This window comes from Monodelphis domestica, chromosome 4 (assembly GCF_027887165.1).
Source record: "Monodelphis domestica isolate mMonDom1 chromosome 4, mMonDom1.pri, whole genome shotgun sequence".
Classification (NCBI taxonomy): Eukaryota; Metazoa; Chordata; class Mammalia; order Didelphimorphia; family Didelphidae; genus Monodelphis; species Monodelphis domestica.
This window is the reverse complement of record NC_077230.1, coordinates 131,774,542-131,796,249: the sequence shown is the minus strand read 5'-3', so window position 1 is coordinate 131,796,249 and position 21,708 is coordinate 131,774,542. Positions and strand designations below refer to the sequence as shown.

Below are 21,708 nucleotides of genomic sequence, written 5' to 3'. Positions count from 1 at the left end.
TTTATAGATAAAGAAGCCAAGCTCTAGGAAAGTTAAAGTTATAGATTTGTAGTAGAGGTGGAATTGAACTCAAGTTTTCTGGCTTGAGTTCAGTGCATTTCCTGCTATGGCATATTACTGCATTTGCCTTCAGTTTGTCCAAAATAGATGGAGTCTGCTGGCAAAGATGTAGACCCCACCAGTGAATTCAAAAGGAGTAAATGATCCCTTCTTTGAGGGAGGAAGTAGCTGAAAAGAGATGCTTCAATAAGGAGCCTAGAGGATGGGACCTAGTAGATAAAGTCAATAGCTAGAATCAGTTCAAGGTTTAGATAATTTAAATTTAAATCTAACTAGTGGTGCCCTAAGAAACAGCCATTTTCTCAAACTTGATTCAACCTACTTCACTGGGGTCTCATTATCTATAACACATTCTGACTCAGCATGAGATTTTTTATTACACAGGTTTATCTTGGACACCATTCAAAGTAATTTGGTTGTTGAAGTCCTGGAACGACCTCACTATTTCCCGGTGTCACCCACCACCTGGTTCCAAGGCTTGGAATCTGAACACAGCATTAAAAGAAAAGTTCTGGGATGGGGACCTCATTATCAGGTGCACGCTGCTCCCAGTATTACGTTGGCTGGCTTTCAAGAGCACACACTCCTGTCCAATGATGTCAGTGGACAATAATTATGCAACCAAGACAAGTGATAATCTCACTAATAAAGATGATTACAAAGCAGTTTAAAACCTTAGTGTTAGACATATGATACAGAAAAGTTCACAAGGACAATGATAATAAGCAGTAAATGCTTTGATAAATTTCTGCAAAGAACTCTTGGGGAAATGAGATGATCTGTCAATTAGATAACTCAGAAAAGAAAGGACCTCTTCCTCCACCATCCAACCTCCCGCCAATCTATAATATCTTGTTAAAGAACTCCTTGCATTTATTATTTCATGTATCTTCCTAAGGACTTTAACAGAGCATCTGAATCATCCCTCCAACTTTATAGATGAGGTAACTGGAGCTCTGAGAGGTTAAATTACTTCACTCAAGACATGTAGCGTGTTAGGGAGAGTTATACCTAGGGCCCATGCATATTGAACTTGCACTAGAATCCTTGCTTTTCCACTGCTTGTTATGTACATAAACACACGGGAACTTACACTCTCATATGCTAATGCATGTGCGCTCTCTGTCTCTCTCTGACTCTGTCTCTGTCTCTCACTCTCTCCTCCTCCTCCCCTTCCCCCCAGGGTATATCCAGTCTCTTCTCTATACCTTCTGAACACTCAGACTATTTTTTCCCTAGCAGCCACAGCCATGTAGGACAGAGGCTGTTTTCCTGGAACTGGGGCTTTTTGTAACAATCAGCATTTGAGTTACCTTTAACTGCTCTTAGAAAAACAAAAGAGTAGCTCCTGAACATCTGGTTAGACCACCTGCTTCCTACCCTATGTTACTGGAAGTGATCCAAATCACATGAACTTATCTTCCGTGCTTTTCACAGTAATTTCTAAGCATGACATGAGACTGGTGCTCAGACCAGCTACTGGGAACCAGTACTGGGAAGAGCAATGTCTAGTGGCTGGAGTTCAGTTTGGGTTCACAATCTCATGAATGTGTCTTATTTGCATTGTTTCCTGGGTAAAGAACACTCTATCTTTCCTTTCCTCTGCTTATACAAATGCTACTTTTTCTTTTTAAGCCTACTTCATTCATTCAACAAAAGCTGCTTGAATCTTCACTGATCTCACAGTCTTCTGAATTCCTATAGAACTGATAGTCTGTATGACATTGTTTAGCATTCCATTACACATGGCTGGCCATATTGTTTTATGTTGTCTCTTCTACATTAATCTTTTCTACTAAAGTCCAAATTCCTTGAGGGAAGGAATCATGGTCTCAGAATATGAAAGCTGAGAAGAATCTTAGTCCATTTAGTTCAATCACATTCTATAGATTAGGAGATCAAGGTCCAAGAGAACTCCCCTCTTCCTGCCTTCCCATGTAGGAATGCCTCTCTGGGGATAGCAAAAGTTTTTATGCATGAATATGTTTATATTCATGATGACACAACCATGCAAACATTTATTTCATTGAAGAATCTCAAGTGGCAAAGGAAACCAATCTAATCCATCCTGCACCATGACTATCCTCTATAACACCCTTGACATACAGTTATCCACCTGAGACAGAGAACTCTCTATTTTCTGAGGTGTAGTCCATTCTATGTTTGGACTGCATTAATAAATGAAGTTTTTTTTTTCCTCATACTAAGTCAAAATCTGCCTGTCTACATCTATAGTTGGCTCTTTAGGACCAAAGAAAAGAAATATAATTTTTCTTATGCCCAGTAGACTTTCAAACATCTGAAAGCATCCATTTGTGTGCATGCATTATATAATGGGTAGACAATAATAAATCAGCTATATGGTACTATAGGCATGTTTAGAGAGATTCTAGGGAACCAAGAAATGCATTCAAAAGAAAGAGAATTCAAAAAGGGAAGGGGTGACAAATAATTCAAAAGAGAGAAGGGTGGATGACATTCTTAGATAAGAAAATGGCCAATGCAGAGAAATTTATTTGGTTGCTCTAGATTAGGGTTGGGATGTCCCATAACCAAACTATAGCATTTACTTGACCTAATGAAATCCTTGATTGTTTTGAACTTTTGTATGGAATGCCACAGGGATCAGTCAATTGGTCAGAAGAGAGGGGATGCCAGGGATTTCTTACTACTGCAAACTTTCCTCACTGATTTGCTCTCAAACTAGAGACAGTTCTGTCATAACAGGACATATGTGTTCCCAAATAGAACTGTGCTAAGCAAAACCATGCAAAGACTTGTGGGGAAATGGAGTTAGGGGTGCAATGCTAAAAACTGTCAGTGACAGAAACAAATGTAAGAATATAATAAAAATGGCAGCACAGTTTTATACATGTTAAATGTCTAGAAAGATAAAAAATTAAAAAAACAAAACAAAACAACAACACTCCAATCAGCACCAGCAAGTTGGCCAGGTTTCTGAGGCCAAGGCCAAGGGGAGTGTTAGGGACCAACCCTTCTCTGTCCTCAACTCCAACTGCACCAGTAGATATCCAAGAAATTTGTCATGTAACGTGAAAAATGCCTGCAATTTGCTGTGGAAAATTTGCTGTGTGTCAGAAGGATTGTAGCTTTTGAATTATTGTGAAGTGGCAGTTTTCTGTATTCCTGCTATTTCTTGCAAAAGAAATCATGCAGAAGCAAACTCGAAATTCATGCTATGCTTAAAACGTTCCCTAATACATCAGTCATGTTAGAACAAATTCACATTTTTGAAACACATTTTATAGTAGAATTAACTGGACTTCATTTAGGTTATTCAGCTTAAGACTAGATCTAATGGTTTTCCATGGTAAAGTGACATATTAAGAAGAAAGATCATCCAAGGTGCTAAAATAATGCTAGGCCAGTGGTGACTAAGCTGGTAATGGTTCCCTGACAGTTTAACGGAGAGAAAGACTAAAAGAATAAAACCAAGGCTCAAAAGACTTTAGAAGAAGAATCTTTGAAGGCACCCATTGACAGATGGTCAATATGATGTTTGCTCATGCCTTAAACGACATTTCCAATTCTCTTAACTATTTAATCTAGGAATCCTCACTGCTTTGCAAAGCAGGCTCTGATCACAGTCATTTCTCTATGTCTTTTATCCTATCAGTTTTTATGTCTCCAGAAGAGGATAATTTATTTACTGACTTGTTTAAGAGTCACTCAGGATTCTCTTGTCTCCCACACTGAATTATTTGGGAGAAAGGAGAAAATGAAGTGTTTTTGTGAGGTTTTAAATTGAAAAAAATAATAAAATGTGTTCCACCACACCAGAGAAATTCTAAGTCTTCTGTGATTAGAGCCCCTGACAATACTTCTTTGTTTCCCTAAAGTGCCTAGAATAGTGTTTTACATAGAATATGAGAAATAGCTATGGTGTCTACACTCATGGAAAGTAGTGAAGCAATACAAAGATCCAGGACAACTCCAAGACACCCATGATGAAAAAGGCTCTCTACCACCATAGAAGAAACTGATGGAGACTGAATGCACAATGAAGCACGTACCATTCTTCACTTTATTTCCTCCAGGAATTTTTCTCTAATGTAAGTGATATGAGCCTTTTTTTTCACCACATGATGAATATGGAAATATGGATTATATGGCAACGCATGTACAAACTATATCACATTACCTACTATCTCAGGGAAGGCTGAGGAGAGGAAATGAGGGAGAGAACATGGGTGGCAAAATGTCAGAAAATTATTACTAAAACTGAATCTTCTGTATAACTTGGAAAAAATATAATAAAAATTTTAAAAAGTAGTGAAGGGTTTGTTATTATGGGATCAATAGTAGCACTGGGATTACTGAATTCATTAAGTACCCTTTTAGGAGGCAGCAGGTTGTACTTTAAAAGAAAGTACTAATGGATTTGGAGTTTGAGGACATGAGTTCAAATCCTGAACCTGCCACTGACTTAATTTCTATGTGAATATGGGCAAGTCACATATCCTGCCTGGGTCTGAGTTTCCTCATCAAACAAATGAAGAGGTTGGACTAGATGATCTCTTCCAGCTCTAAATCAATGACCTTATTATATTTATATTGTATAATGGTCCACTGGTTAAGCTGCCCCTGTGGAAAAGAGTCACTAAGTATTTGAAATTGGCTTATAGATAGCTGAGCCAGGAAAGAATGCAAGGATGCCTGAGGTGCCAAAAGATGCCAGGAACCCAATCAGAGACAGAAAAAAATAAAGGAGCTAGTTTAGAAGAAAGTCTTTTTGCTAATTGCCTATGAATATGAATATGCCAGAATTACCTATATTCAGAGGAAGCCCGGAAAAGAATATGTAGATAACTTGGGTTTTACAACAACACTATCAGCATTCACCAGTGCATGAATAAGTTATTCAGAAAGGGCTGATTTGGGCAGAGAATTAATTTAAAACAGCTTTATTACAAACATTAGTATTCATTTCAGTTCTTTAACCAATACAGAAGTAAGGCTAGGGTTTTGTTTGCCCCATCTACCTAGTCCCAGCCCAGGTAGCTTGGTTGTCACCAGATTCCTCCCATCACTCAGTCTTGCAGGTTACAAATGTGGGTTCTGGCCCCTGAATTTCTATAATAATGGACCCTCGACAGAGAATACGATGAATATAGATATGCTGAGAGCTTTCTGTCCCTTCCCCTTCTTTCTTGCTGACTTAGGATAATTAGAGCAATGGGCAAAAGGGGGCTGCTATCTCGGGTAGCCACACTTGTGAATAAGATTAAAAGGCAAGAAGAGCTAGAGAAAGGAATAGGGGCAAATGGAGAGAGATTGGGGATTTTGAGGTTTTTCTCCTTATAGAACTAGTGGCACTCAGAGACAGATGTCCCTAAAGTCTGTACCTTGACTAAGAAGAAATAGAATGGAGCTATAAAATTTGGAGAGGAGGGGGAGAGAGAGGGAGAGAGGGAGAGATTCCTGTTTTACTGGGTAAAGATATATGAACCAACTGAAAATCCCTAACTACCCATATTGTAGCTGGTATCTTTTAACGCATGTTTTCCATGTGTTACATGGGAGTAGACCAAGGCAGAGGTAATATGGCATTGTGAAAACACAACTACATTAGGAAACAGGAGACTTATATTTAAAGTTCAACTTTGTACCTCAGTTTGAAACATGGAAGCAATTTGGGACTTCTGCTTCCTTTTTACATGTGACATTACAATAAACTGTGAAGTCCTATTGATTTTTAACCCAGGTGCTTCTTTTTTAGTTTCCGTCTCTCCCTCTACCCCTTTCCACTTCCACTACAATCAACCAACTAATTCAGAACTTCATTACCTTTTACTTGGACTAATATATTTCCAATTGGTAGGGATCAGTTACTCATCAATCCTATTCATCCTACACATGTTCTCTCCTACACTATCTTGTATGTACATACTTTGTATGTATTTGTGTTTATTAACTTTTAATTTATACTCTATAAATGTACTTGTTGTCTCTGCCATGATAATGTTAAGTTTATTAGAAGGAAGGATAATCTGTTCTCTGTTCTTTATACCAAACCATGTACAATTTCTGGCATTATACAAAGTAGAAGTTTAGTAAATGCTGGATTGATTTCTGCTAAACTAATCTTCCTGTTTTGGATAATGACATTTTGATGGAAAATATTCAGTTGCTTTCCTATGCCTACTAGACAAATTCCAAACTCTTAAGCCTCTCTGCCATCTGGCCCCAGTTTGATATCAATCAATCAATAAACACTTATTAAGTGACGACAATGTATCAGGGTATACTAAACACTGGGGATTTTAAAAAAAGGTAAAAGACAGCTCCTGCTCTAAGGAAGCTTTTGATCTAATGGAAGAGCTTACAATCTAATGTTCTCATATGCTTCCCTTTTATATATCCTATATTCTGGTCAAAATGGAAGAGTCACTTCTCTTTCAATATCTCAAGTAATACCACTTCTATAAGCATTTGCTTATGCTGCTCCTTATGCCTATTGCCTCATTGTATACCAGCAACTATTGAAATTTTGTGCCTCAGCTCTTCCATGAAATGGTCTCCAATCTCCCCCTTTGCTTTTCTTTTTCTTCTCTGAATTACCAATAATTCTACACATCCCTCTCTTTATATATTTACATCATTAGGCTTATATTACAGTTTTTTATGTATTGGAAATCCCTTTTGGACTTGAGAAAGTGGTTTCTTATTTATCTTTGTATTCCTTTTAGTACCTGGCAGTGTTCTATACAAAGTGAGTGCTTACCAAAAGTTTGGGAGATTTAACTCACTCTAAGGAAAGGAGATTTATACATGTTTATTGAATGTCTTTAGTTTATTTGTATTATTGTATGTGCTTGACTGTCTGCCCATGTTAATATCTACTTAGATTGATTGTAGGCCCTAAGAGGGGAGAAACTGTCTGGTTTCTCTCAGTCTTTGTATAGTGCCTAACACAGGGTCACACAAATAATCCAATATTCAATAAATGCATTTTGATGGAGAAATTCTTTGTATAACCTAACTTTATTGGAGATATAATGAAAAGAAGTCAAAGGTTGGTCATTTTAGGTACTCTAAAATGAGAGAACTGCTAGCCATCCATCCTCATTATTATATTATCATTGCTTAATGTGTCTTAACCCCCAGCAGAAGCCTGAGGGAATATTAAAAAAAAAAGTTTTACATGCATAATTCATCAATTGTTGCCTAAATAACAGGGAATGGGATTAAAAGGCTTTATTCTGATTTGTGAAGTTATTTTTTCCCTTCTTTCAGTGAAAACAGAAGATAGCATTTTAGTTCATTATGCAAAGAAAGAAAAAAAATGGTTATCAACCAAATCTTTGCTCAACAGAACTTTCCTAGAGATAAAAATGCTATAGGTCAATTTATTTCTTTAAAAAAAAAAAGGAACAAGAAAAAAGTGTTCTAACACTTGAGGATAATGAGATTTGCAGGAGAAATGACAGACTAACAAATTGTTTTAAGCCAGGGAATGAAAACAAATACTGTGAATCTCAACTCTATTCAATTATTTAATCTCCCATTTTAAGGACGAGTTATGACAGACAGTGTGGGACTGGAGATCTATAGTTGTAATCACAATATTTTATTATTCACAAAAATTTTTTCTAGCAGAGAGGAAGCCTTATTAATGATAATAAGGGTAAAAAAAACTTACTAACTAAACAATCCTTATGTTTAGGGAAGGATGAGTTAGACTGTATGGATAGTACTGATACTAGAGGGAGGAATGAATCAGAGTAAAAGCAACTCTATTAGAAGTTCCATGTATGTCATTCATTCATTCATTCATTCATTCAACAAATATTTATTAAGTGCCTCTTGGGTACCAGAGTACTATATGTTTTTGAGATAGGAGAGTCATAAGCTTAAGTATGAACTTGAAACACATAAATTCAGCACAAAGCACAATAATGGAATAAAGATCTGTGCAAGGGAGATAGGTAAATGGAGAGAAGTCCAGAGATGGTCTTGGGAAAGGATATTTTTTGGAAACCTCTTTTTCCTTCCTCAAAGTTGTGAAGATTAAAATTAACTCTCCTGATTATAACAATGAAAATACTTACCTCTCCCCTTATTGTGAAGATTAAATTGTAACCCTATTTTTAGAACACGGTACTTAAAGTGGAGTATGAAGATCTACCCATTTTAGATTTAATCACCAAAGGTGTAAACACACCATTCACATGTGAGTGGGGGAGGTCTATGACCCATGTGTGCGATAGTGGGAGACTAATCAGCATCGACTGACTGCCTTCGGGGCAGTCCTAAAGCAGAGCGCCAACTGTGATTGGTAGATGTAAAATTAGGAGAATATACAGGAAGTAATGCAAAAGAAGAATCTTGAAAAGGAGTTGTTACTTCCTGTGAGATACAGTTCTTCATTTTTTGGAAGTGGAGACTAAGAATTCTTCATGCTTTCAAGTTGAGGTTAGTGAAGAGGGGCAGAAGAATTTGCTGACTGGACTGACATGTGGTAAGTGAAAGGCTGACTCTTAACTGCTGGATTTTTCTGGAAAAAAAAAATCCTCTAGAGAGACCTAAAGCCAGGGCCGGCTGAAACCAATTCTCCCTGCCCCAAGGGGCCAAGAGTAAATTACTTAGTGCTCAGGCTAGATATCTTACCTTATCTTCTCTCTGATTTCTTGCTTCATTCTTTCTACATTTTGTAAATAAATTGTAATAAAAATCTCTTTGGAATTAATTAAATTCCTGGCGACCACACTCTTAAATAATCAAGTCCAACCTTTTTAAAAAATTAACCCCACTTCCCCCTTACAAAGTCTGAGGTTCCAGAACCTTGGGGTCAATAAAATCTCCTTGTCATTTGCTCTATTCTGATAGGATATTTCCTTGGGCACTGACTTCTATTAAGAGTCTTATCTCCCATTTTGCATTCATGACTCCTCATCTATATTGGCTCCCACCCATCAGTTTCAAAAATATTAACAAACTGAAAATAATGCCTATGACCTTGACCTCTAGGAAGGTAAGTAAAAACAATCACAAAGCAGAGATTGCCATTAATCTCCATCAGAAAGGTATATGGGGGCAGATAGTTAGCTCAGTGGATTGAAAGCCAGGCCTGGAATTGTGAAGACCTGGGTTCAAATCTGGCCTCAGACACTTCCTAGTGTAAACCTCAAAATTTCTCAGACTTATGAATGTTAGGGGTTTCCCCCATTGGGAAGCTTCTACTTAAAAAAATTCCCTAGCAGATAGTGAGAATTCTACTTGAATGTGAGGAGTCCTTGCCTTGGGAATATCCCTACTCCACCCTACTTAGGACTGCTTTAGGACAGAGAGCTCCTTGAGAAAAATGAAAAGTGTGAAAAGTGCTTTGATCCATGCTTATGGAAAGGGCAAGAAGTTCTTTGAGTCATGACTATTTTAGAATTGATACAATGGGATACTAAGTACCTATAAAGGTGGGGCAACTTGTAAACTACTTAAACCTAAAAGGGTGATAACTTATTCAGAGGTTTTTTCTTAATGAAATTTGTCCACACAGCAGCATTTTTTTCTGATTTACTAAAGAGATTAAAACTACTCCGCTTTGAATTCAAAATGGGCGGTCCTTTAGAAACATCTACAGTGGTTGCTAGATGTAAGGACTTAGGGGAGGTGACATAGGAGATTTTGCCCTTAAAAATAAGAGCTCAGAGAAGAGCTGGAGCTGATGCTGAGGGAGCTCATTTTGAGAAGACTCATTCTGAGGATCTCGATTTCTGACTCTAATTCTGAAGGAGAGCTCCTTGAGGAGCTCCTCTGAGGGGCTCTGTCCCTCTGGGGTAGGAGCTCTGGAGGCTCTTGAGAGAGGCCCTTTGAAACAATCTCTGGCTGGAAGACTCTTTGAGGAAGGACGCTGGCCTGGTGTCATTAGAATTCCTTACTTAGACAGATCTTATGGTGAGTTATAAAAAACTGACTGATTTCTCTTTTAAGACTCAGGTCTAGGCCATATTGGCTTGAGGCTCTTCATACTTATTCCTTTCTTACTCTCTCTCTCTTTCTTTGATTACTCATTGTATTGTTAATTAAAATCTCTATAAAACCCAATTGACTTGGGTATTTGAATAATTGGGAATATTTCCCTGGCGACCACCTTATATTTGATTTTAAACCCAAGACACTGTAGTGAAACATATTTCTGTGGTAAAATTTACTCACCCTCTCTTATATCTATCACAATTTATATCTTCCACTATTTTAATCACTACAGTTTAAGACCTCAACCATTTTAAATCTCACACTAGCTCTGTGACTGTGGGCAAGTAACATAACCCTCACTGCCTAGCCCTTACCTTACTGATTCTAATGCAGAAGTAGAAAGTGAGAGTTTTAAGAAAAATGGTGTATGACTTCACAGATAACAATAGAAAGTAGATATTCTGGGAGTAAGAGTAGAAATCATACAGTTCCTTCTTTCCACTCTCTTCCTTTCCTCAACAGGTTCAGAACTAAGAATTTGAAGGTACTTGTAACTCTAAACCAAACCTGGACATGAGAGGAGATATATATTCAAAGGGTAAGTAACCGAACTGATGAGCTTGGCTACACAGGCAGCAGGTTCAGCATTCCCATCTCAAGCCAGGGTTCAGCACTTCTCCTCCCCACTTACTTCAGCACATCCTTGTCCTTGTTGAGGTGTTGGAAAAAAGATGGCTCACAGATGAGTTGGTTTTCTTGGCAGACTTGCTTGCATGATTTCCCAGGTTCAGAAAGCTTCACCTGAAGAGCATTAAGTGGTGGCCACATAACTTGCCCATGACAGAAATCCTATAACAACAATTAAACAATGAGTTAGGACTCAGCTCAAATGTCACCTTTTCAAGGATCTAGGTCTATTGATCTAGTCAGAAATATTCTACCCCTACTTGAAACTCTCTGTAACTGTCCTCTGTACTTAGCAACATTCTATACATGTTATCTCCCCTATTAGAATGCAAGGTGCTTTCAGGTGGAGACAGAATCTCATTTACCTCAGTGGTTCCCCCAGCACCAGATATTTATACATTTATTTATATACATAGTTATAGTTGAATAAATATGGGCTGAGGGAAAGAAGAAATCAATCAATCAACAAGCATTTATTGTATCTATTCCTACAAAAGGTAATACAAACATAACAGAGATAATCCCTCCCTTCAAGTAGATTGTAATCTGAAAAGAGCAAATGCACACGATGAATAAAGAAATATGTATTGCTTGATAGCACATGTATAACATATCAAATTGCTTATTGTTGGGTGGATGGAAGGAGGGAGACAATTAGAACTTAAAATGAGAGAAAATAATGTTAAAAATTGTTTTTAATGCTTTCCACATCCAGAGAAAGAACTGTGGGAGTAGAAACACAGAAGATCACATGGGTTGATGGGGATATGATTGGGCATGTAGACTATAAATGATTAGTCTAGTGCAAATATTAATAATATGGAGATAGGTTTTGATCAATGACACATGTAAAACCTAGAGGATCTGCTCATTGGCTGGAAAAGGGGAGGGAAAGAACATGAATCATGGAACCATGGAAAATTATTCTAAATCAATTAATTAAATAAAAATTTTCAAATAAAAAAATTGCTTCTACATGTAACTTGGGAAGATAAAATATTACTGAAAAAGTAAAAAAATAAAAAATAAAAAAGGCAAATGGTTGAACCAAAGCTTGCTGGGATAATGCTACAACTCTGAATTCTTACATTCAAAAGGACCAGTAGGAACTGTAGATTTAGTAACTTCCATCCTACTAGGTTCTAAAAAGCTCTACTAGGTTCCACCAAGGAATCCTGTTATTTACCTATGAAAGAAAAGGTAAAAGGGAGCCTTTCTTTCTGTTAGTCTTTTACTCTGCATGATGAAAATTAGGATGGATCTCCTTAGGTCACCCAGAGAGAAAACTGATAAGTTTAATTACTCAGTTTGGTAGCTAAGTGATGGAATTTATCTTTTAACATCACAGAAGAAGATATAAAGTGGGAAAATATGACACCTCTATGATTCTTTGGGGATGAGACTAGGAAGCTAGAAGGACATTTGATACCTTATCTACAATCCTATACTATAGCTGTGGAAAGAAGGAAAACAAGAGAATAACAAGAAAAAAACCCAAGAAAATAAGTGAAGGTGGGAAGAAAAATTCTGAGGTGTATGTGTATATGTATGTATTTGTCCAGAAAAGGGAATGGAGAGAAGAGTTAACAATTGTTCCTCGCTAGGGATATACTAACACAGGGTTAGTAATTAATCTGTATGGAGCAAAGCACTCTTAGGAATCTTGTATCTGCCTTAAGCATGGGAGGCTATTATTGTCTCCTAATCCCAAAACAAAAGGAAATGCTCTGAGGCTTAAACTGCAAAAGGACCACCTAATTAGTGGTCTTTTTAAAAGTAAATTTTATTTTTTAATTAACAAGCATGTATTTTCTTGTATTCCTACTTTCCTCTACCCTGCCAAAATTAAAATGCTATAATAAATATTGTAGTCAACAGAGCAAATTCCCATGAAGTAGATAGCATGTTTCATCTTCAGTGTTTTAGAGTGTCAACATGGAAATCTAGAGATCCCCAGTTTATTTAGTTTGAGGGTAGAAATCCCAGGTTTTGACCTTGTCACAGGAGAGGTTTCCTCCTGAGGGAAGGTCCCTCTTCACCAGACAATAGATATCCACTTCAGGTGGGGAGGTAAATCCCATCAGAAGTAGCTCTTTTGTCTCCAGAAGCTTCTCCCAGTATATCACATCCTCCTTCTGAAAATCAAACTCAGGACCTTCAGCTTGGGAGACTGAGTAGACTACCTACTGCATCAAAGCTGAAGTGGATGTCTATTGTGTGATGAAGAGGGACCTTCCCTCAGGGGGAAACCTCTCCTGTGACAAGGTCAAAACCTGGGGTTTCTACACTCAAACTAAATAAACTAGGGATTTCTAGATTTCCATGTTGACAAGAGTCATGTTGATGCAAGTTTTTAAGTCTTTCATAGTTGTTAGTTTTTTACAGTGTTATTATGGTATGAATTGTTCTCTTGTTTTTCTTCACTCCATTCTGTATCACTGCATGCTAATCCTTTTTTTCATTTCTTATGCCCAATAATAGGCCATTAAAGCCCTATGCCACAATTTGTTCAGCCATTCCCTAATGAATGGGCACCACTCCACCTAAAAATTAATGTTAATGAATCAATGATCACTCCTGAATCAAGGATCAGTAGATCAACACAGATAACAGTTAGGTTTCAATTCTGCTTCTGAACCTTTTTTTGTTTTTGTCATTCATCTTTTGTACTGGAATATCAATGTCATTGTGATTTTGGAGTCAGGGTTCCACTGTGGTTGATCAGTTTAATACAAGCTCAGAAGGCTCTACCAGAGGTTGGGTACAAACTATCCATTTGAATATTTGGGATGGTGATATCTCTAGAATTGTGCATCTCAAGTTTCCTTAGTGCTACTTTGATTCTGCCTTGGGCAAGGAGCAGAGCACCTTCTTTGATTAGGGCACTCCAAGCTGAGAGGTTCTGTGTTAAAATCTCCCAAGTCTCATACTGTATACTCAAGTTTTTCAGAGACTCTGAGAGTGTCCTTGTACTGCTTCTTCTGAGCTCTGTGTGAGCACTTGCCTTGTGGGAGTTCCACATAAAAATAGTCTTTTTTGATAAAAATCTTTGGCATTCAGCCCCTGTATTTTAAGGTACACTGAAAAATTTGCTAACCAGCCCCAAGAGATCATCTATTTTTCTTCAAGCTTAATTAGAAAAGGCAAAAATGGGGGCTAGTCTCTCTGAATCCCTACTGCCCCATTTCCCCCAAAAAGAAGACCTCCGAGCAAATACAACCCATATAAAGGGCAACCTACCCTACTTACAAAACATAGGCTTCCTTGGAGAAAGAAGTAAGTGAAATTTCATTTTCATATTACAGGGATGAGGAAGTGGCAAGGACCTGAGACTGAGGGTCAGTAGATGGGAGATCAGTAGGCCTTTCTCTATGTCCTCATTTTCTCATTGTAAAATGGAAATACTATCACCTATCTAATATCATTTATCACCAGCTGCAAAAGGAGTAAAACCAAAATGTCCTGGTCCTATCAGATACAGAATCAATGCCTGGGGTTTCATGAGTAGCTATATATGTTTTTAAGGTAAGGCATCCTCATTAGGTCATCTCTAAGGGTTTACGAATCTATGAGATACATCTGAAGAATCCATGGAATACGTGATACGAATTCCTGCCTAATGCTATTTCAACTAGTCACTAAATTTGTGCAAAAGTGGTGAACTTTCTCATCTCTTCTTTGGGTTCTATTCAGTGATGTTGATGAGAGGCACTTATTAATCAGTTAATTATTTTATAATTATAGGTGACAGAAGAAGCCATATTCAGAGCAAATGACCTCTGTGAACAGCTAGTCAAACCTAATAATGCAAATTTTACAGATATCACAAAGGTTACCAGATAAGTTTGAGTTAATAATTTATACACAAATAGCAATGTGTGCTGTAACACTATTGTTGACAACTGTCAATAAGTCATAGTTCTTTTGTTTTCCAGTAGAGGGATAGGTTTGTACTATTTCATCCATGCTCTCTGGTCAGTCTGCCCTGTCATCAATGGTGCACTGAGATGAATAAGCCAGTGCTGCTAAATGATTACTCTGGCTTTGTGTTGTAGCCAATGGAGCCAAGCTATATACACTTGAAAATTGTTGCATCTGACATGTGCTAGGATAGATGACTAGAGGGCATGTCACTTTGTCCTCAGATTCTTAGTTTTTGTTGTTGTTGTTGTTCAAATGGGGTTAATAACTCATATTATATACCCAACAGTATTAATTTGTGGATAAAACTTTCTAACTGCTAAAAAGCTGTATAAATGTTATATTGCCTTCACTACCACCATCATCATCATTTTTATTCCTACAAACCTAAAACCATTAGATAAGTTCCAATGTTTTGTTAAATCTATAAGAGTAACTAAACTTTTTTTCTTTTTTTCTCCACCCATCAGATAACAAGGGACTAGCTTCATATAACAGTTTTGTTTTTATGTCTACCCTGGTACATCACTCATAGCAGGTTTTTGTGAGCCAAATGTCTTTTTTCTATTTAGGTTGATTTGTAAAGTTGGCAATTTTGGCCACTTTGTTAACTCTTTCAAGCCATTAAGATACTTAAAAAAAAAGTATTTCATTTGAAATGGTATGTAATTTGAATATATGAGAAAAGTATTCATTGTTAATTAATGCTGTAATAATCACAAATTTTTACTTTAAACATTTTCATTATATATTGAGGATATCAAACAATTATAAATATGGTAATTTAATAAATCAATCAGTAGTTTTAATTATAGCATTACAAAGTCTTGCCACACTGTTCAGCTTTAAGGAAATGCCTGTTCTTTTTTTCTCAAAAGAGGGATTATTAATACATTAATTAGAAGCATAATAATTCAGGTTAGAAAGTAACAGAACCCTTGATCTTGGATTAGAAGGAATTTTTATCATGGCACTAGCTCCCCTGGTTCAAGAAAAAGAGACAAGAGAAATTGATTTTAAAACTGTATGAAATTTAAATCAACTATATTGGGGAAGGAGTGGAAAGAGTCTTCCTGATGTTCCTAGCTACAAAACTTCTTTCCCACTGGTCATCCATCTGTGTCTAGTAAGTTTGGGGTGCATTTGGTCTATCCTGACTAGCTATTTTTCTCATACCTGTCCAGTGTTGTTAATTACAATTTGCTCTGGACCAAGGTGAGCAATGATATGCAATCTTGAAATATGTATTGGAGCAAAGTAGAATTAATGTTAAAACATATGCCATGCAGCACACAGCTTCCAACACTGTAGTTCAATTTAATTAAAACTGCACTGGGATTTTATAGCTCAAGGTTACATGAGCCCTTTATCTTCTAGTCACCTCCTCAGGGTACAAAGCTTTTCCTAGGGGTTCATGAGTCTGCATGTTTCTGCCTGTCTCCATCTTCATCTCTCTTTGTAGTTTTAAGGAATTATGACTTTTGGTTTCTAGTTACAAAGATAACTTTCAATTGAAGCTCTAAGGTACTATGGTCCATTATTGATTATTCAAGGACTGATTATGTGCATCATTTGTAAATTGGAGGTTTTGCTCTTATCCCTTCCCTTCCTGCTGCTTCACTTGATGCATTATGGCACATTAACATCTCTACCAGAAGACTTGGGGAGTAGTTTCAAATTAGTCCCTAGGCTGCAGAAATCTAGAGTCAATAACTAGTTAAATGATATCCCAAGTTTTCCGCTGGTTTTAGCACTGTCACTAACATGAGAAAAAGAAGAATATTGGAAATATCATTCCTAGTCAGTCCAAAACTCTATGCAAACTCCAAAGGGACAGTGTTTGGGAATGGTACCATGGGATGATAAATACAACATTGGATGCCTTGTTTCAAATTCTATTTCAGATATCAGCAATGTGATCATGGGCAAGTCATTTAATTTCTGAGTCTCATTTTTTTCATTTAAAAAAAAGGAATAATCATACTTGCACTGTCTTAAAGTTCTATCTGTAATTGTGTCAATGTCTTCTACAAATCTGATACCAGGCTCAGCACTAAATTTGAACTGACTCTGTCATTCCAGGGTAGGAAAAGCAAGCAGTCCTTTGTCTGGCCCTAACCAGGAGAGATGATCCTAACTGTCTCATGTTCCCTCCAAAGCTTTGTGACTGCAACCAACTTTCTGGAGAAAGCTAAAATCAACTTGCAAAAAAAGAATATGATACAGAAGCTGGTAAAACTTGTCACTCTATATCAATAGATTTCCAACATCACCAAAAAGATCTTACTCATTCAATTATGCAGTTATTATTATTATTATAGCATCTACTATGGAAGGCACTTTGAGTAGGAATATAAATTTGAACTCAGATCTTCTTGTCTCCAAATCCAATACTACATTCACTGCAGCCTCTAGGTACTTCAATACACAAGTGATAAAGTTTGTCATTTTCTTAAATCTCTCTATTCGGATTTTCTCCCTGCATGTTCTTCCCTGGGAAAATCATTTAACCTCTTTAATTTAGGTTGTTAAGTCCTTTTCAACCTAATTGGTTTCCTTTGTAATCTTTTGTATTTTATTTTATTCAATTAAAATTATGATGAAATCTGGAAACTTCACCAAACTGCCAAAGAGATCTTTGCCCCACAAAAATGGTTAAGAATCCCAGTTCTAGAGGAAGCTAGATGGCTCAGTGGATGAAAAGTCAGACCTGGAGACAGGAGTTCTTGGATTCAAATCTGGCCTCAGATACTTTTTTTTTTTTTAAAGAATCCCATGGGGTAGCTGAGTAGCCTAGTGGATTGGGAGCCAGGCCTAGAGACAGGAGGTCCTAGGTTCAGACACTTCCTAGTTGTGTGACCCTGGGCAAGTCACTTGACCCCCATTGCCTAGCCTTTACCACTCTTCTGCCTTGGAACCAATACACAGTATTAATTCTAAGACAGAAGGGAAGGATTAAAAAAAAAAAAAGAACCTCAGCTCTAAGCCTAGGAAAGTCTTACTATAGAAGATGTTGACCTCCATTGGTAGGGAGAATTTCCCCATCTAAAGTTCTTTCTCCCAGTGAAATGATAGCTATAGCAGAGTCCTTCAGGGTGATTTGCAGACACAAAGAAAAAAACTGACATACGGAAAGAAATCACCTGTTAGGATAATTACTAGAAATTTCATTTCCAGCTTCAACAAATTATCCATTCATTTTCTCTGACCATTATAAGAGTAAGAGAATCACCAGCATATTTTTTTTGCTCTTCCTGAAAATGCTGTAATTGAGGTTATGTAAAACAGTGAAACTAACATGATGTTTCTATAGACACTTACCTGTTTCTCAATGAAAGCATTCATCCTTTGTAGCATCCCTTCACATGTGAACTCATATGGCATATAAGGTTCAATCTGTTAAAACAGAACATATTACTTGTACTGCAGTAGACTCTACTTTCTGATTTTTCTTGAATGGGCAGTAAACTCAGGTTTGATTATGACTCTTAATTGTTGCTTTTGACCTAACAGTCTTGGTATTATAGAGAATATTCATGATTTCTGACCATTTTAGAACCTTAATAAAGACTGAATTCTGAAGTGAGCAACCAGGGAATCTAACTCTTGTTCCTACTCCTGATGCCCTAAAGAGTTTTGCATCTATAAGACAGAAGGGCAAATTCTCACATTTCTGCCCAAGGCCTCATAGCTTTTACATCACACTGTGATGGCCAATCTGTAGGGCAGAGAATTGGATTGGTCTCATTTTGTACCCCGTTTTTCCACATCATTTCCTGTCTCTTCTCCTCTTCACAGAAATCAATTGCAGTATTTCAATTTGCCTAGTACTGCCCAAGGGGAGGCAGTGTTTTTTGGGGGTATGAACTAGTAAGTGACTTATGAGCTCCCTTACCTAATGGTTAAGGGGGGTACTTTAAGTTCTTGATTTGATTAGCTAAAAATAGACAAGGGGAGAGTTAATCCTATCTTCACAGGACCAACCCAACATTAGTAACTCTTTGTCCAACAAAAATGCTGTAATATAACTAGGTCAAACTAAAATTTCTTTAGTTTTCATGGTCTTATATTGGTACATTATTATGCTGCCCATGAAATGTCCTTAAGTTATAATCATAATTCATAGTACAGTGTTGTTGGAGGGATGAATCATGATTAAATATTGCAATTGTTTCCTATACACCCTATGTAATGCTTATCAGTAACACGAATCTTTATGTCAGGGGAGTGGTATAGAGAAGTAGTGAGGAATATGGGAATTGTATTTAAGTATTGTGGAATAAAACCAAAATCTGCTAAGATTTTCCTAGCAGAACTCCTATTCCTAGTGTGTTTATTTCTGAAGAGCTCAAAGTACTCAGAAGATATTCTGTTATTTCCACGTTAACTATTACATTTGATTTTCTTTTAAAGAATTTGTATTTACATCTCATTGACAACTACTCATATTTTTCACATTCCACTAGATCTCTGCTAAGGGGGTCATATAAAGAACAACAACGAAAAAGTACCTGTATTAAAGGACTCACTCACATATTTTAATCACACTGCTGTCGGCAATATCTTTTTCTACAACTAAACAAACTGATAAAAATCATATTCAAAGTGGTGAGTAAATCTACTTATGGTCCTAAAATAAGCTCCAAAACACCTTTACTCCAATAGATCCCCAAAGACATACATCAGTGAACTGAAATTTATTAACTCAAATGGCTCATTTTGACAGACTAAATCTGGGAAACATTTCTTCTGTTCTTTACCCACATGAAGCTCTAGCTCAACTATTATGATAAGTGGCACAAAATGCTTTCTGGGCCATTACAGTGTATTAAAAGCTTTTGACCATGGCAATTTTCCTATCAAGCAAAAACAAACAAAAAAGCATCACTTATTCCTGAACATATCAAGTACATTGGTTTGGAAAGGGATCTAGTTATACCAATGATGATACTTTAAAAAGAGATCCATCTTTCTAGAGAAACAGGAACATAGTTATCTATCAAGTTCAATAGACTATGAAGTTAGCTCAATTAAAGGACTAAAGAGAGGAATTTATTCTCAAGTAATCAGTCCCTTCTTGCCACCTTGATTAATAGAGGCAGCACCATGTATGACCAATAAAAACACAAGGGTCTTTTGAAAAAAACTTCTTGGCATCCCTTTCTGTTACTCTTCCAGGGATCTACTCCATCTCATGGAATTTTTCCCAACATTGGTATCCACTGCTCCCTGCCCCAAGAACCTCTGGACCAGAAAAGTCTTACTTTCCAGTAAGTGGCAACTAATTCCCAAAAGGGATTACCTGATAATGATATAGACTGACCCTTTGACATCATTGTAGAGGAAACTATCAGCATGTTCTTGGCAACTTCTGGTCAGACAGGTAGTCAGAGAGATTAAGTATCTTGCCCAAGTTCACATAGCATGTGGGTGTCAGAGATGATGATTTAACTCAGGTCCTTCTGGTTTCAAGCCCTGAATTTCCCCACCCACCATATCATGTAGCCTCTTCTTTGTTGCTTCTTCAATACATCAGTGTGTTTGATTGCATTGGTGTGGGCAACTCCTATACAGATTTAATATCTCTATAACTTATAAACTTATAGAGATATTATAAAGTTTTAATATATAAAGTTTTAATCCCTCTATAACTTAGTACATGGTCTCTAAGAGTTGATGTAACAGAAGTAGTTCATTATCCTCTGATCAATCGAGGGATGAGTCTGAGCTGAGCTAAACTGAGGAGGCTGGGTCTTGGAAAGTAAAGGAGTCTAGTTTCCCAGGTTATCAGCATTCCATGATGAAGGATCAGTCTAAGTCTGGTAAGACTTCATTATATTATTGACTCCCAGGCAGGTGTAATCATATTTAATACAGAGATCCTTTAATATCAAAAAGTTTTCCACAGCCAATATCTTTATATGAGGAAGTATGATGAGGGGTAGAGGAAAAATATTTTGGAAAAAGAGGGATCTTCAAATGCTATTTTGGGCTACCGATGGTGATCTCTCTGGCAGTAGTGGGCAAAGGAAATTGTCCCCTTTGCCCCCATATTAATGTAGTTCTACCAGTAGGATGCTTTGTTCAGTTGTTTCAGTTGTGTCTCACTCTTCATGACCCCACTTGGGGTTTTCTTTGGCAAAGATAATGGAATGATTTACCATTCTTTTCTCTAGCTCATGATACAGATGAGGAAACCAAGGCAAAAAAAAAACCAAAACAAAACAAACAAACAACCTGAGTGACTTGTTCATGGTCACACAGATAGCAAGTATCTGAAGCCAGATTTGAAGGTAGGATCTGAATACACAGATTTGAAGTTTCATCTTCCTGACTTCAGTTCTGGCACTTTACACTGTGCCACCCAGATGCCCACCTAGCTGTGAAATGCTGTGCTTTAGTAACTCAATACCCTGAGAACCAAAACAAAAGGTCAATAAAGGATGACAAATGCTTCACAGTGCAATATTTCAGGTACGTGGTCCTTAAAGAGATTCTCTTCACTGACACACACAGTTTGGTGAAAGCCAAAGAATGCATAGTATTATTTCCTTAAGGAGAAAAAAAAATTATTGCTACGTAGCTGGAATTCCAATCTTCTAATTAGGTCTAACAGGGCAACTTATCTTATGCATATTCATTTAGCACAGTAACTGATAGTTACTTTATATAGTTCTTTACAATTTACAAGTTGAATGGCACCAATGTAAGAATGAGATGCTATATAAAAAAACCATTTTCAAGCATTTCCTTAATTACTTTTTCTTATGTCTTTATCATATGCACAGGCTGTGGCTGCAGGCCCAGCTTCTACTATCTGTTGTTTTCAGAGCTTTCTAATGGAATAAAAGCCAAGTGAAATTGGGATCTTTTTAGTTTTTTGCTTAGTTGTTTCCAACCGTTCATGACCTCATATAGGGTTTTTTTGGAAGAGATCCTGAAGTGGCTTGCCATTTCCTTCTAACTCATTTTACAGGAGAAAAAAATTGAGACAAACAGGCTTAAAAGACTCTCTCAAGAACTCATAGCTAGGAAGAGTCTGAAACTAGGTTTGAATTCAAGAAGGCAAGTCTTCCTGACTTTAGCTGCCCTCAAATTGTGGCC

General features: G+C 37.1%; 1 protein-coding gene across 9 annotated transcripts in view; it reads right to left on the bottom strand.

Moving 5' to 3' along the window:
• Positions 1-21,708, bottom strand: part of MGAT5 (alpha-1,6-mannosylglycoprotein 6-beta-N-acetylglucosaminyltransferase) — a 410,898-nt gene that overhangs the window by 9,697 nt on the left and 379,493 nt on the right. For all 9 annotated transcript variants that reach the window (XM_016433598.2, XM_016433592.2, XM_016433591.2 and 6 more), the window contains 2 exons: positions 17,926-18,000; positions 10,688-10,845 (listed from right to left, as the gene is read on the bottom strand). In XM_016433598.2, the coding sequence (XP_016289084.1) occupies positions 10,688-10,845; positions 17,926-18,000 (233 nt within the window). The remainder of the gene's footprint in view (positions 1-10,687; positions 10,846-17,925; positions 18,001-21,708) is intronic.